The 15074-nt window shown below is 40.2% G+C and overlaps 1 protein-coding gene across 1 annotated transcript in view; it reads right to left on the bottom strand.

Annotated features, from left to right (window-relative positions):
• Positions 1 to 996: 996 nt before the first annotated feature.
• MAOA (monoamine oxidase A) overlaps positions 997 to 15074 on the bottom strand; it is a 56849-nt gene continuing 42771 nt past the window's right edge. Inside the window, 7 exon segments of the mRNA XM_006090566.3 lie at positions 997 to 3341; positions 4270 to 4326; positions 4533 to 4644; positions 6527 to 6624; positions 7781 to 7838; positions 10987 to 11040; positions 14140 to 14236. Coding sequence (XP_006090628.1) covers positions 3195 to 3341; positions 4270 to 4326; positions 4533 to 4644; positions 6527 to 6624; positions 7781 to 7838; positions 10987 to 11040; positions 14140 to 14236 — 623 coding nt within the window. The 3' untranslated portion in view covers positions 997 to 3194.

Below are 15074 nucleotides of genomic sequence, written 5' to 3'. Positions count from 1 at the left end.
CCCCACCCTCAGAGGATGGCTAAGGAAGGGGTGTGGAGGCCAGACCCCCTTGCCTCAGTGGGGGATCATTCTGAAGGGCCTTCCCAGCTCCTCCTTAGGATCTGCTGAGGCCTCAGTTGCAACTGTTTTGAAGGTCAACTCCTGTCCAATTCTGCCTTCCTCGTCCCTGTACTTGGGAGTTGTCCTCAATAAACTTTCTGCCCTGACTCTGTATCTCAGAGTCTATTTCCAGGAAACCTAACCTAAGACAAAGGAGTGAACCAAGATACAGAAAGGCAGAGTGACTTGCATAGTCGACTATAGATACTGGTAAGCAACAAATACATAAATCACATGATGCTGTCATTAAAAGAATCATTAGAAGTCAAGTACAACTCACCCTTTTCCAGATGGGGAAATTTAGACAGAGAACTATATTGTTATGAGTTAATTAGGTGAGAAAGCTTCTATCAGACTCTACACCAGTGGTTCTCAACCTTCCTAATGCCGCGACCCTTTAATATAATTCCTCATGTGGTGGTGACCCCCAACCATAAAATTATTTTCGTTGCTACTTCATAACTGTAATTTTGCTACTGTTACGAATCATAATGTAAATATCTGATAGGCAGGATGTATTTTCATTGTTACAAATTGAACATAATTAAAGCATAGTGATTCATCACAAAAACAATATGTAATTATATATGTGTTTTCCGATGGTCTTAGGCGACCCCTGTGAAAGGGTCTTTCGACCCCCAAAGGGGTCGCGACCCACAGGTTGAGAACCGCTGCTCTACACTGACTGATTATAGCCCAGGCAGACAATATTCTAAAATTTAATCAGCCCCCAGGAAACCTAGATAAAACATGAGAGAAAACCAAACTATGAGAAGTTGTAATCAATACAGAGTGGCGTTTTTAAACCCATTATCCACGGACAATGCCTCATTGTAACCTCCTGCCATAAGAAGCCATTTAATCTTGGGACTATCCACTAAATAGAGAAGCCAGGTCTGAGTCAGGGTGGTAGTGCACTTTATTAAGAAATGAAACAGTACCATACAGGCAAAAGCATATTTCAATTGCAAAAAAAAAAAAACCCAACACACACATATGCATAGCCCCACAGGTAGCAATGGGGCAAATTTCAGACAGAACATTAGACATCAAGTTCACAATCAAACAAAATGTAGTTCATGATCTTGCAATCGTTTTCTTCAGTGTAGTATAAATACTTATTTAACGGTTATGACAAAAAGGATAACTTTTAAAATCTAATTATTGATCTTACAATGGAGTAAGGCCAACTCAAGTCTTCAGAACTGTGAAACAGACACCTTAACAGGGCAACCCACTATCAGCTGCCTGAACTGACTAGTTTCTCTAGTCTCCTAAATTAGCTAAAACACTTTCAAATGAAAGGCAAAGAGCAGCATAAACACCCTGCTCTTTGCCCGTAGGATAGGCAAAACAAATACCTTAAGTCCTCACACCGGGGCCATTACTTAATTTTGGACTTACGATAAGGTTAATTATGTAATAAACTTGGGTTGGTTTCCTTTGGCAGTCTTTAATTCCCATTTAATAAAAAATAGATTAGGTTAAGGAGTGTTAGGAGATAATGAGAATATAGAATAAAATGCTGAATATGGGAGAAGAAACAGTCGACTCAACAGCTATAAAACAAACGTGATACTTTGTGGAGGGGCAAACACAATGGTATCACACTATAATAAAAGCATAAGATAACTGAGGCATATAACTGACCTGATAAAAAATATCTTGAATCTAACTTGTTTAATGTGTGGAAGTATGTTCTTCAATATTTTTATTTAAGATTTTTGGCACATAAAAGAGTAAGTGTCAGCTATCATTCACTGATGATGCAGGATGGGGTGTTACTGTATATCCATCGCTTGCGTACCTGAGTTCACTGAATCTTCTCAACTGCTTTATTTGATCACATGTGTGCTGATATTTTCCCCAGATGTTTATTCTAAGAAAAGAGGTGTCTTGTGGCTGAAACCTTTGGAAGAAGCTTTACAGCTCTGATAGGTTTTAAATGGGAAAGACAAGAGGTAGGCACTAGTCTGGGCCCACACTACTCCTTAGAGAACTTAGTCTTCATATGTGAAATCACTCCATTTCATGCCTTTTATAAAATGTAATACCTAAGGCAAGTGAATTTATAATAGAGCCCTGATTTCCTTTCTGTATCTTATAGTCTAACAAATAACAACAACAAAAATTTTAATGTCTATTTCAGTTATTTGAGAGAAATTATCATGCTAACATTTACTCTAAGCTAACTATGTTAAAGAGATATTTAAGTTAACAGATCTATAATTCTATTATGGTCATAGGAAAAAAGAAAAAAAAATATGCCACTACGGGCCAGGGTCTACCTGAAAGAAAAAAAAAGAAAAAGAAAAATACTGCTTTCTTGAAATTGGTAGAGAATGTTATCATCAAGGATGAGTGAAGTGATGTCTAGCCATCTTGCAGGAAGAAAAGATGCTTCATGCAGAGCTAGTCAGGGAGGCCTCAAGGGGACAACCCTGTCACTAGTTCGCTCTGCTCACCTGGAGAGCTGCACAAAAGTCACAGAAAGTCAATTTAATCATTATGCCTTGGTAAACACTCTCCTCTTTAAGAAGAAAAATGGGAAAATATACAGGCAAGCTAAGACTGAGGCTAGATGTCTAGAAACTCTGCAGGAATTAGAAGTGGTCAGAAGATTCCTGAGGCAACAACCCACAAAATGTATCCCCGCAACCACTGGTCTCCCTCCACTGCGTTCATGTCCTATTCCTTCACACTAAGCGGGAGCTGCTCACCCCAGGAGACTGGACCTATGCCTCCCATGTCCTGAGGACTGAAATGTTTCCTTTCTGCAATTACCAGGCATTTTATGTTAAAGGGGAGAAAAACAGGTCATAGCAGTTGTTTCTGATGAGCACTTTAACTTGAAACTAAGAAACTGATCACAAGAGTTAATACACCAATCAACATGAATTAATCTACACAAATAAGATGGAGCATGCTCTCCACCGGTTATTAGGTGGGATTCTGTAAGCTGTTTTTACTTTAACACAGACTAAACTAAGGTGTTCCATCCAGTGCACTTAACAATAGTCTAATGAGACACAGCCATTAATTTGTCAACATTTCCCTTCTGACGGTACTGGAAAAGGGTAAGCAGAGAGTGTACTTCAGGATCGCTCTAGCAGCCTGCACCTGTACACCACAAAACACAGGGCCGATACTGATGTGGAAAATCCAATGAGCTTGAGCAGGCCTGGCACAGAGGGGAGGTTTCTTTCCCAGAAGGTGTGTGTGATTTCAATAGCTGGGACATCCTAGATGAAAGAACACAGATCATTAGCAGAAGACTTCTGCACTAACAAAGAGGGGCAAAACATATCTGTAAAATTAGTGCACGGATATGCTTTGGAGAGTGGCACCTACAATTACACCAGAGGCTAGAAGATGAAAGATATGCGTTTTTCATGTAGTCACTAGTCCAGGGATGGGCAACCCCTGGCACGCGTGCCAAACATGGCACGCCAGTAACTTTTGCTGGCACGCGAAACCCTCTCTTATAATCTTCCATTTACAATTTTTTCCTTAATATCAACTTTTTTATTTTTCAGATAAATTCAGTGTAGGTGCATCTTAGATAAATAATTTTACATAACAAGTTATCTTAAAGACCATAGACATGGATTGACGAGAGAGGGGAAGAGCAATTTCTATGCCTCTGCCTTAACTCTCCCTGCCTTCCTAGATCCGACCAGTGTTTTGGTTTCATCCACATACACTTGTGAATCTTTGTTCTCAGTGATGAATTTTGTTAAATCTCGTAATAGGAGTAGCCTGACGGGTGAAAGTAGTAGCTGGTGCATATCTCTGAAGGTCACGAAATATAAACCTGATGTAAAATCTCTGTCATCAGTGATGCAGCAGCAAAAGTCCCACTGATAATATCAAACGGAGTCATAAAGCTTTCTGTCAGACTATCAGTGTACATGTATACATTAAAAAATAAATGTATTTTTCATCATCATATACTGTGTTTTTGTCGCTCGAATGAATTTTATTATTTCTTCAAGGTTCTTCACATACGTACACCTTAAGAGATATCAAGTAGGCGTAACATGTTCTCAAAAAATTAGGGTTGGCACGCAGAAGAATTTTGAGTCAGAGATTTTGCTGGTTTTGGCACGCACTCACAAAAAGGTTGCCCACCCCTGCACTAGTCTATGGTGATGAAGCTGACAAACTTACCTCTGACTCAGGCTCTTCGATGTCTTGATTTGTCTCTTTTCCCAGAGCATTCAAGATCTGAAAGAAAGTGGCAATGGTATTGTGAAATGAGGTTTTGTAGTGTTGACAGATTCAAGGCCCTCCTGGCCACCGATGAGCCCCCTGAGTGGAGTAAGGGGCAGAGAAGTAGACATACAGATTTATCAGTGTCAAGATCCAGAAAGGCCAGATACCAAACACACTGCTGGACTCAGGAGGGAGGCTGACTTGGCTTCCTCCCTTACCGATCTAGCTGCTCGCTCTCCAGCTTCAACAGCTCCTTCCATGTACCCGCTCCAATGTGTGGCTGTCTCCGTTCCAGCAAAATGAATTCTGTCTACTGGTTCTCGAATTATCCTTCAAGAGAACAGAGAGGTCACACAGTTACCTGAGAAGGCACTGAGGATGAATGAGTCAATTGCTGCCCTCATTTATCCCAGAGAAGACAGGGTAACTCAAATTGTTTCAAAAAGTCCCATGTGACTCAGCCAAAGGTGAAAGGCTCTTCCTTATTTCCTGGGCCTGCACCCAAGGGTCTAAACTTTCAAGCCAGAGAGAATCAGGCTGTCAGATCATCAATCACTAGAGGTGATGTTGACCTTTTCCTAGCCATTCAGAATTGGAATCTAAGAACATGCATTAAATCCAGTCAGATTTATTTGCTGTATGTTTTATGTCTGTAGCCATTCTGCTAAAGATGTTTCCAAAGGGGTGGATTCTGCATGGGATCACACCTGATGGCACACCCCAACCATGCAGGCACTGCCAGGTTGTCAGGAATAACTATAGTGGCGAGTAGGAAGACAGGAAGGTTAAATGATTTCTGGCAAAGAAAAGACCTGAGGGGAGCCCGGCCGGTGTGGCTAAGTGGTTGAGCATCGACCTATGAACCAGGAGGTCATGGTTCTATTCCCAGTCAGGGCACATGCCTAGGTTGCAGGCTCCATCCCCAGTGTGGGGCATGCAGGAGGCAGCTGATCACTGATTCTCTCTCTCTCCCTCTCCCTTCCTCTCTGAAATCAATAAAAACACTTAAAAAAAAAAGACCTGAAGGATTATATGTATGTCTCCTTAAAAAAAAGACACTCATAGACACGCTGTACAGTTAGTGTCTATGAATTTATCTGTAGACTGGCTGAGGGCAGGGTAGTGGGCCTTCTCTTACAGAGGTCTTGCCAAAGAGAACCACGGAAGGGCAGGGTTGAATGGACAACTGTCCTCTCTGACCTTGTTGGCTTTGACTCCTACCATGTCTGCAGCCACTTTCATAAAATCTCCCAAGCTGCCCATTTCTATCCCAAAGGCCTTCACCTCAACCTACTGCCATACCTTTTTCCAGCTTAGGAATCTTTTGCTTCATCTATTGCTGATCCTAGTCCCATCTTATAGACTTCAGAACCACTCCAGTTACTCAATCCTGCTATCACTACCAACGAGTATTTAATTCAATTAATAATAAAAAAACACAAATAATAATCTCATGTAAGGAAAGGGTTAATAAATTCTTCTTCCTCGTGACAAATGTGACCTTCAGTTAACTTTCTAGCTCTGTTCCTTTAAAAACCTGATGAAGGTATAATGCCATCTATGTTATCAGGCAACACTGCCCTACAATGATAAATTGCACCTGGGCTGGGAAGACTGGCATGGATTGTAAATACCTCGCAGGAGGCTATCATTTTGAGCTTCATTGAGTGTGGTGCCCCTTGCAGGGACCCTGAATACCATGTCTATGAGGTTGAGACAATGGCTCCTATGGGGCTTCTAAGCCAAGATGGACTCCTCCACCTTGGGTGGCTATCACCTCTTCACACCTTAGCTGTATACAATGGGGATGCCTCCCCCTGAAGAGGAATATGTCTGTGGCAAGACATGTTTAGCCCACGTCCTTCTATGTAGACTGGTGCCCAGGAACCTGGAGGGGTCGTGTGTGACTAAATGTCTAATTGAGCTCAAGAAGGCCTCTTGGAAGACACTGCAACTTGCAGAATTCTCGCATGTACTGCTGCCATGTGAAATCCTCACCAGTATTCTGCTATTGTTCTATGTGCTGACAGCTATTGTTCTATTGTACCAACATACTTGTTTTTCTATGGACATCTAGAAATATACAAACTGACTACTTAAGACATTAGAAATAGGAATGCTGACTACTATTTCTAAAATTCCTGTTGAACTTTGCTTATATTGTAAGTTTAGTGTATGTCTTGTATTAGTCGATATAGTGTCTGGGTAGTACCTTCCATATCGAGTCATAATGCCAGGAGGAAAGTAGGCGGTGTAGCAGCCTCCAGAGTATTGTTCTTCGCACCAATTCTTTTCTTCATAATGCACTGGCTGAAGTTCAATGGGAAGAAAATTCCAAAGGAAAGAGAAAGCTGAAATTCTATCAGTCAACAATGAAGGCTCTTGTGTATTTTTAACAAAAAGTTTACATTTTTTAAAAAGGTGGACCTGTTTTTCTAGCACATTAAGGGAAACATGACAGAACCAAGTAATGATCTTTTGTGAGGTACCATGTATACTTCTGACTTTCTCAACCGCTTGACTAGGGGAGACATGAAGCATTCCAATATCTGGGCACAGGACATCTCCAGGCAGATTCTGAAGTCTAGACCTAAGTCTACAGGAAATCCCATCAATAATCAGGCCCTGGAAAAGTCTGCTCAAATCTCTAGATTCTCTAAATAAAATAGATGGATGCTTCCCCATCCACCAGCGCATTACCGCTGGGGGGAAAAAAGGTGATGGAGGAGGTAGAAGATAAACAGTGTCTCAGAAATACTTTTTCAGAACTACTTCTCTAAGCTAGAAAAGTGAATGATAGGAATTCTGATAAAAAGGGGAGAATTAAAGATGAAGATGTTTCTCAAGGGACATAAGAGAACCTCCTATGATTTTCCTAACACCTTCTGCAAATTTATTATTTGAACAGTTCAGAGATAATCTCCGAAAAGAGCCCTAAGCTATCTGCTAGGATCTTCAGAAAGAATTTCATGCTCATACTTGCTTTCAGTGGTGGATTGAAAGCACTGAAATTCCTAAATGAACTGTGAATTGAGTCTATAAATGGGAAAACAAATTAGCATGACTTTGACCTGGGCAGAGTCTACATTCAGTTACACTGTCAAGTATATACTGCAGTATATAATAATATACAGGCCCTCAGTACTGGGAACTGATCTTATCTACCCTGGAGATAATACCTGCAGCTCCAGGCTCTGACTACAACTGGTTGCCAATTATTCAGTGAACATTTAAATACTCCAAGGCAGTTTGCTGACCACTGCTCCAAGGCATGACTACATCAGAAACTGCTTGCACCTGACAGCAGCTTTTAATGACCTTCTGTAATTGCTGAAGTTACTCCTCCAGTAAGCATATCCCTTTATACTCTCTTCATAAGACTGTCAGAAAACATGAATCTGCTTTGCTTATTCATTTGGAGCAAATTGAGAACAACCTGCTAGGTATTAAAGCTGGGTGTTCTTACGTGTAAAGCTTCCTCACTTCCCAGCACTTTGGAGTACAACTCACAGATTATTTTCTTTCTGTAAAAAAGAACCAAAATGTTAAGCAAGTAATAGCTTATGGGTATAAACACTGTTAGTTCCAGTGCTCTTGCCAGCATTTTACCATGGAAGGTTTTAAGGGAGAGACGAATGCTAGTCCTGAGGTGATGTTATACAACATTAGGTGGCTATTTAAGTTCCAGTACAGGCAGGAAAAGTTTGTTTTCCCTTTAAGGAGCTGTTTGTGCTAATCACAAAGGAAAGGCAGAACTGGAAGTACTCTCAAAACTACTATCCTCTTGCCTGGTATGGTTCAGTGGTTGAGCTTCCACCCATGAATCAAGAGATCACAGTCAGGGCATATGCCTGAGTTGTGGGCTTGAACCCCAGTAGGAGGCGTGCAGGAGGCAGCTGATCAGTGATTCTCTCTCATTGATGTTTCTATCTCTCTCTCTCCTTCTCCTGTCCTCTCTGAAATCAGTAAAAATATTTTTTAAAAAACCTACTATGCTCTGTCTCTCTGTCTAATCCAGCAGTTCTCAACCTGTGGGTCGTGACCCCTTTGGTCCTGCTAGACCCCTTTCACAGGGGTCGCCTAAAACCATCCTGCATATCAGATATTTACATTACGATTCATAACAGTAGCCACATTACAGTTATGAAGTAGCAACGAAAATAATTTTATGGTTGGGTCACAACATGAGGAACTGTATTTAAAGGGCCAGAAGGTTGAGAACCACTGGTCTAATCCAAGCCCCTCATTTTAGAGATGAGAAGGTTGGGGCTCAGTGCACTGAAGAGAGTTGTTCCACATCACTCAGCTAATTAATGACAGGGCTGAGGTTCAACTCTCCTGAGTATCCCACCTGTAGTAAGTGCTCAATAAAAATGTATTAAAACAAAATCCATCCTCAGCCTAGAATGGTACCCTCTATGATGTAGATATAGACGACTGATACTTACGTACTTCATATGAGGTTACAAGGAATAATGCCAACATTCTGAGTCGATTAGAAAGCAAAAGTATTGATCATCATTCTGAAAAACTTAATGAGGTTTAACTTATTTTGGGGACATATAATAAAATCTTTATTAAAACAGCCCTAGCTGGTTTGGCTCAGTGGATAGAGCATCAGCCTGCAGACAGAAGGGTCTTGGGTTTGATTCTGGTCAAGGGAAACATGCTCGGATTGGGGGCTCGATCCTCAGTGGGGAGGTGTGCAGGAGGCAGCTGATCAATGATTCCCTCTCATCATTGATGTTTCTATCTCTCTCTCCCTCTTCCTTCCTCTCTGAAATCAATAAAAAATATTAAAAAATATTAAAACAGAGTGAAACCTAAAATCTAATCAACCTACATTGCCGCTAATTTTTCATTCTTGAGTGATAAATCAGTTATAATAGAAATGTGAGTCATTATTTACTATATTTCATATTATTAGAGTCAAGAATGAATTCAGACAAATATATCAGGAAATTATCTTCCCTATTCCTTGCTCCCATTAAAATGAAAAATTTTTAGAAAAGTATGTACTACAAGGTTGTTGGAGCAATGCACTGACTGTTTAGTTGGGCTCTAAAAATGAGAGAACATATTTTAATGATGGCCAAGAGAGTTCACTGTGTAAATCACTTTATAGTTGAATTTACCCACTGGTTTCTAAATCTGCCTGCTCATAGCAATCACTTGAAAAGCTTGTTAAAAAATACTCAGTCACCGCAGCCGGTTTGGCTCAGTGGATGGAGCGTCGGCCTGCGGACTGGAGGGTCCCAGGTTCAATTGCGGTCAAGGGCATGTGCCTTGGTTGCGGGCACATCCCCAGTGGGGGGTGTGCGGGAGGCAGCTGATCGATGTTTCTCTCTCTCATCGATGTTTCTAACTCTTTGTCCCTCTCCCTTCCTCTCTGTGAAAAATCAATGAAATATATTTTTAAAAAAGTATTCAGGCCCCACCTCTAACCTACCAAATCATAATCTATCATCCTCAGAAAAATATATTTTCCAAACATTTTTAAAAATTTAAGTATAGTTATTCTATAATCTTATATTGGTTATATTAGTTTCAGGTGTACAATGTAGTGATTTGACATTTTTACACCTTACAATGTGATCGCCTCACTAATTCTAGTAATTATCTGTCATCATGTAAACTTACCACAATATTAGTGACTATATTCCCCTTCCCCTTTTTACCCATCCCACTGCAACCCTTCCCTTTGGCAACCATCCCTTTGTCTTCTGTTCCTATGAGTTTGTTTGGTTTTGTTTGTTTTAGATTTCACATATAAGGAAAAGCACATGGTATTTGTCTTTCTCTGTGTGACTTATTCCACTTAGCATAATAGCCTGTAGGTCCATCCATGTTGTCACAAATGGCAAGATTTCATTCTTTTTTATTGCTGTGTAATATTCGTGTGTGTGAGTTGTGTGTGTGCGGGCATACACACAACATCAAACATTCTAGGGAAGATTTTGATACAGTGGGTTCTTGAACTGTTGCTCTAGTCAATGCCATATTCAGACTTATAAAGGTTTTGTCATATAAAAACTTTTGAGAAGTTCAGATACCATTTGGAATCATAGCCAAATGTCTACACTCAGACTGATGTTTATTTTACTATTAACAAAGAGGGGAAGCAGGAAATCCAAAAGAAAATGTCAAGCTTAGTATGGCATAATGAAAGAAAGTATGCATTAGATGCCATTCCTGGCTTTGTGATAAGCTAGATGGGCCTACGCCAAATCATTCCCCATCACTGGACCCATAACTCTTTCTCTATTGAGTGAGTTGAAACAGGTTGAAACACATATGTATGGATTTTGCTTTTCAGAAAAAGTGCATGTCAGAGAACCTTAGTAAAGGGATAATGGTCTTGCAAGGTGATTGGGCCTGAGCCTCTAAAACTTTTTCCACAGCTAACATCTTTATGAGTTTTCTCCATCTGTCTTACAGGAAAACCCTGACTTCTCAACCACTGTAAAGTCAAAACAAATATGCAAACTAAATTAATATATTCTTAAGGGTAAAGACTGTGTTGAGGCACTGTAGCAAAATACAAGAGGTTGATTTATTAGGATTTTGAGAATATTAGTGAATTATTGTTTTTCATAATGCTATGATATTGTTAGCACACAAAGCACAATATAAAGCTAACCTGTTGCATATATTTGAGAAGTAAAATCTTACCTTTGGTCTTTTTGGAGTTTAGCGAGGTGGATAGCTTTTCGAGCAAGAATGAAGCTGGAAAGAGAGGTTACATTTGAACAATTAGGCGACAATGGTTTATCTTAAGAGTTGCCTCTTGTTTTTGCAGTGTTCTTGCCTCCATATACTCAGAATTAACGAAATCTCCCACATCCTCCTCATATTTATCTCTACTAGAACAAATGCCATGCTGTCTTCAGTCTGCCTCTGTACCCAAAACCTCTCCTGCTAAGCTGTGGGCTTCTAAATGACAGTTGGCGTCCTATTCAATATTTACCCTGAAAGTCTTGCAGTTTTTGGTATACAGTAGGAAATCAAATGACAGAAAAATTAATATTGCATTAAATTATTATCCTGGTAATGACTATTGCCTTCTGTTAAATACTTTATAAAAGCTGGAAAAATAGATGTAAATAAATTTTTGTATTGATGTCAGGGTGGGTCACCCAGATTCCTCTTCAGGACCAAGCACCCATTCCTGCAGCTCACAGCTGATTCCACTCTGCAGCAGAAAACTGCCTGCCTCAAGATCCCCTGCCTCTCCCCAGAATGACTAGCTTGGGAGTGCAGTGGGTACCAAGGCCCACCCCCTTGCCTCAGTGCAGGACACCGCTGAAGGGTCTTCCAGCTCCATAGCGCACTGTGGGATGGCGTAGGCCTCCACCGGATCAACATTAGAAACCAGTCTCTCCCTCTGCCTGATGCAGATTCCTTCCCTTCCGCACAGGTAGAAAGCCCCAGGGCACTTCCCAACACACCTCCTGCACCCAAATCTCCTTCTCTGAGTTGGCTTCCTGGGAAACTCACCTAGCACATTCTCCAAATTTAGTAACTTGGTAAAATTCAGTTACAATCTGTTTGCTTCCCTTTAACCAAACAGATTCTATTTATTATACTGATATTACTAATAGCATGTATATTTAAAAGAATTGAATGGTGACAAGAAATCCCTAGTTATACTATTATTAGAAAATAATTTTTTTAAAAAATCCAAATGAGTTAAGGGACAATGATATTATATCTCCATTTTAAAAGGTTTAAAATTGTATTTTGTTCTAGCCAAAAAGACAAATAGATCAGGACTTAAAATGCAAGGGCTAAAAACAAGTATTTTGCCCTCTCCCTCACCCCCTAATTAAATTGTTTCTCAATTTGATTGGCAATTCATTTAGAGCTATTATTTGAGATCATTCTGGGAAGCAAAGATACAAAAACATATTTGTGTTAATCCAGAGAATAGTATTTTAGAAGAAGTTGTAGACTGTTTAAGAAATTTGAACTATTGTACTTTATGGGATATAATCATAATTTTGCTTGACTTAACACTTTATGTTCTGTCTCGCTAGTAATGATTTTAGTTAAATTTTAAGTCTATGCAAGAATCTATAATTTTAGACTTATGTAATTATTTCAGTGAAAATCACCAATATCTGATGAAAGATGAAATCATTTAGCTGAAAAAACTGTTTAGATCTTGGGTGCTTTATATAGTTTCTTTTTTAAAGGGCAGTTGGTGTTGGTTATTTCTTTTGAATCTCAGATTGAGAATGAAATAACCACTTTGATTACTTCTGTATGGACAACTCTCCTTTACACTTCTTTGGCACTTTATTGAGGAAATAAACACATTGGCTTTGGGTTGGGAACATTACACAGTTCTAAAGTACAAGTTCCTTTCTCCTTTCCAAAAGGCACTAATGATCACAAACACAATACTGGGCAATGAATACTCCTATCTTCAAGGCTTTCCTTGCCCAGAGCAAAGAGCAGGGTGGAGGCAATATACTTTCAAGGTAAGAACAGGGTGGAGGCAATAGTCCAGATAAAACGTTTTAGAAACTGCCTAAATAACCCCACTACCATCTGGGAATTGTCACCTTCTGCTATACATGTCCTTGTTAATAAAGCTGAAGAAAGCCCAGAAGAGCAGATGCTACAATATCTAACTCCCAGGGCAAGAAGACCAATGTTCTTCCATCCACAAGTGAACTAATCTTGATTGAGTCTCCTAAAATCTCTACGTCTACCTCCTGCTTTCCTTTGGCATATAGAAGGTGACGCCAAACTGCACAAACAATCTGAAGATGCATGTTACTGTGGTTATTACGTTGTGAGCACCTGCTGTTCCGAGAGAGGCTGATGCTGTTTCTTATATTTTACAGCCAGAGAACTACAAAACATTTTGTTGGCAGTCTGGTAGCCCAGCCTGTTCTCTAAGTCCCTTGGATCATGGGTCTGGCTCCTTTTGTTTTTGTCATTTCCCTTCAAAGATGCAATATGCAGGAGCTCTCCCAGTGGTGAAGGGGGAAATCACTGGTCCCTAAAAGTCACTTGACTGCTATGTGAGCTGTTTTCTTTTGTTGTCATGTGGTAGAATAAATAGCCTTCTTCTTTGTATAGCTTTGAAGAGGGCTAAAAGACATGGCACCCGGGAGACTGTGGCACTCCTTAGTGGTCTATGGCAACCCCTTCCCTCTCTGGACCCCAAAGGGCAGAGCAGTGGTGTATGGGATTGGGAGGAGAGGAGCAGAGCTCTCCTCTTCCAGACACAGAACTTCTCCCTGGACCATCCTTGGTGAAGGACAGCCATGGGGTGACCTACTAGGAAAACTGCCATCTACTTGAGGCCTGGCTCTACTTCAAACTGCACTTCCTAATTAGACATCCTTTTATAGCCCAGGGAAACAATGAACATGTTAACAGTTTCTATGTAGCAATGCTTGCAATGGAGAAATGGAGAAATCCCAGAAACCCTAACTTTAGAAGATTTTACAGGATAAAACAGTTCTCATTCCAGAATGGTTGTGGATGGTTGTGGACATTCTATCTCTAGGCAGGGCTGTTTACCATACCACCTATTTTGTTGCATCTTTCACTGCCCCAAATATATGTCTTATGGAGGAAAAATATACATGGGCACAAATTCAAATGGTGTCAATTTGGGTAAAGCTTCCCAGTGTTCTTGTGCTAAGTACAAAATATTACTCGAACATTTTAATACATGGAAACATGATATATTTCTGTAGGGTTATTTATCATTGCTTGAGCTCAATTCCAAAACAATATGTTCTGCCAGTGTCCACAACAGTACACCAACACCATTTGGAACATGCAGAACACCCAGCTCTAACTTACCCCATGATAGAAGGCAGTGATCCATCTGGCTTGGTGTCATCCAGGGTTATTGCAATTGGAGCCTCCTCATCTTCGATGATCATACAACCACAGTAGTCTTAACCAGAAGAAAATCTGGTTATTGAGACTCACCTCATCAGAGAATCAAGGGGAAATTTATATATATACATATATATAAACTATTTTGCCAAGGGAAAGGCAAAGCTTAAACTATTGGGCTTTGCCCCAACCCTATAACCTATTTCCTATCAAATACACACACTTGACTATACAAGATGTCTGTTCACCAGACACATAGAAAATAATGCATCTTGATGGGCTTTACATAAAGGTTATGTATGATAAATGCATGACTAAAATTTTAAGATGATCTTGGAACCCTGGAATACATAGGGAAAGACAGGGGTGTGTTAGAGTGAATTACCCCAATGAACTCATGGAAGAAGTGGCAGTAAGGAATCCTTTGAGTATGAGCAGAAGGCTTATCAACATTAGCCACCATATCTGCCCAGAACCTGCCTCATTTAATCTTCACAATAATCTGACAGTAGGTTTCATTGTTAGCATTTTACATAAAGAGACTGATGCTAAGAGAGGTGAAGTGTCACACCACAGGCCACACAGCTAATAAGCAAGGGAAACCTAGGAAAGTGAGATTTCAAAGCAGTGCTTTTCCCATGATGTCCCTTTGTCTCACTCTGCTCATGAAGAGTAAGTGGGAGGACATATGCTAGGGGCCAGGGTAATGGTGGCCATGCAACTAGAGGGATCTCTTCCTTCTCTTTCACTGCCAGCAAGTGTTCTTGGGGTCATTTTGTGTTATGAGGAAATGAACAAACTGGGATTTCTGCTCCTTTCTCTATCAGTTTGAAACCACTTAGCTTTTTTTTTCTATTTAGTGTTAAGTATAATGCTCCTTAAAAAATACAGTTTCT

The sequence above is a fragment of the Myotis lucifugus genome, unplaced genomic scaffold (assembly GCF_000147115.1).
Source record: "Myotis lucifugus unplaced genomic scaffold, Myoluc2.0 scaffold_76, whole genome shotgun sequence".
Taxonomy (NCBI): domain Eukaryota; kingdom Metazoa; phylum Chordata; class Mammalia; order Chiroptera; family Vespertilionidae; genus Myotis; species Myotis lucifugus.
The sequence above is the reverse complement of the archived record's forward strand: the minus strand, read 5'-3'. Positions and strand labels throughout refer to the sequence as shown.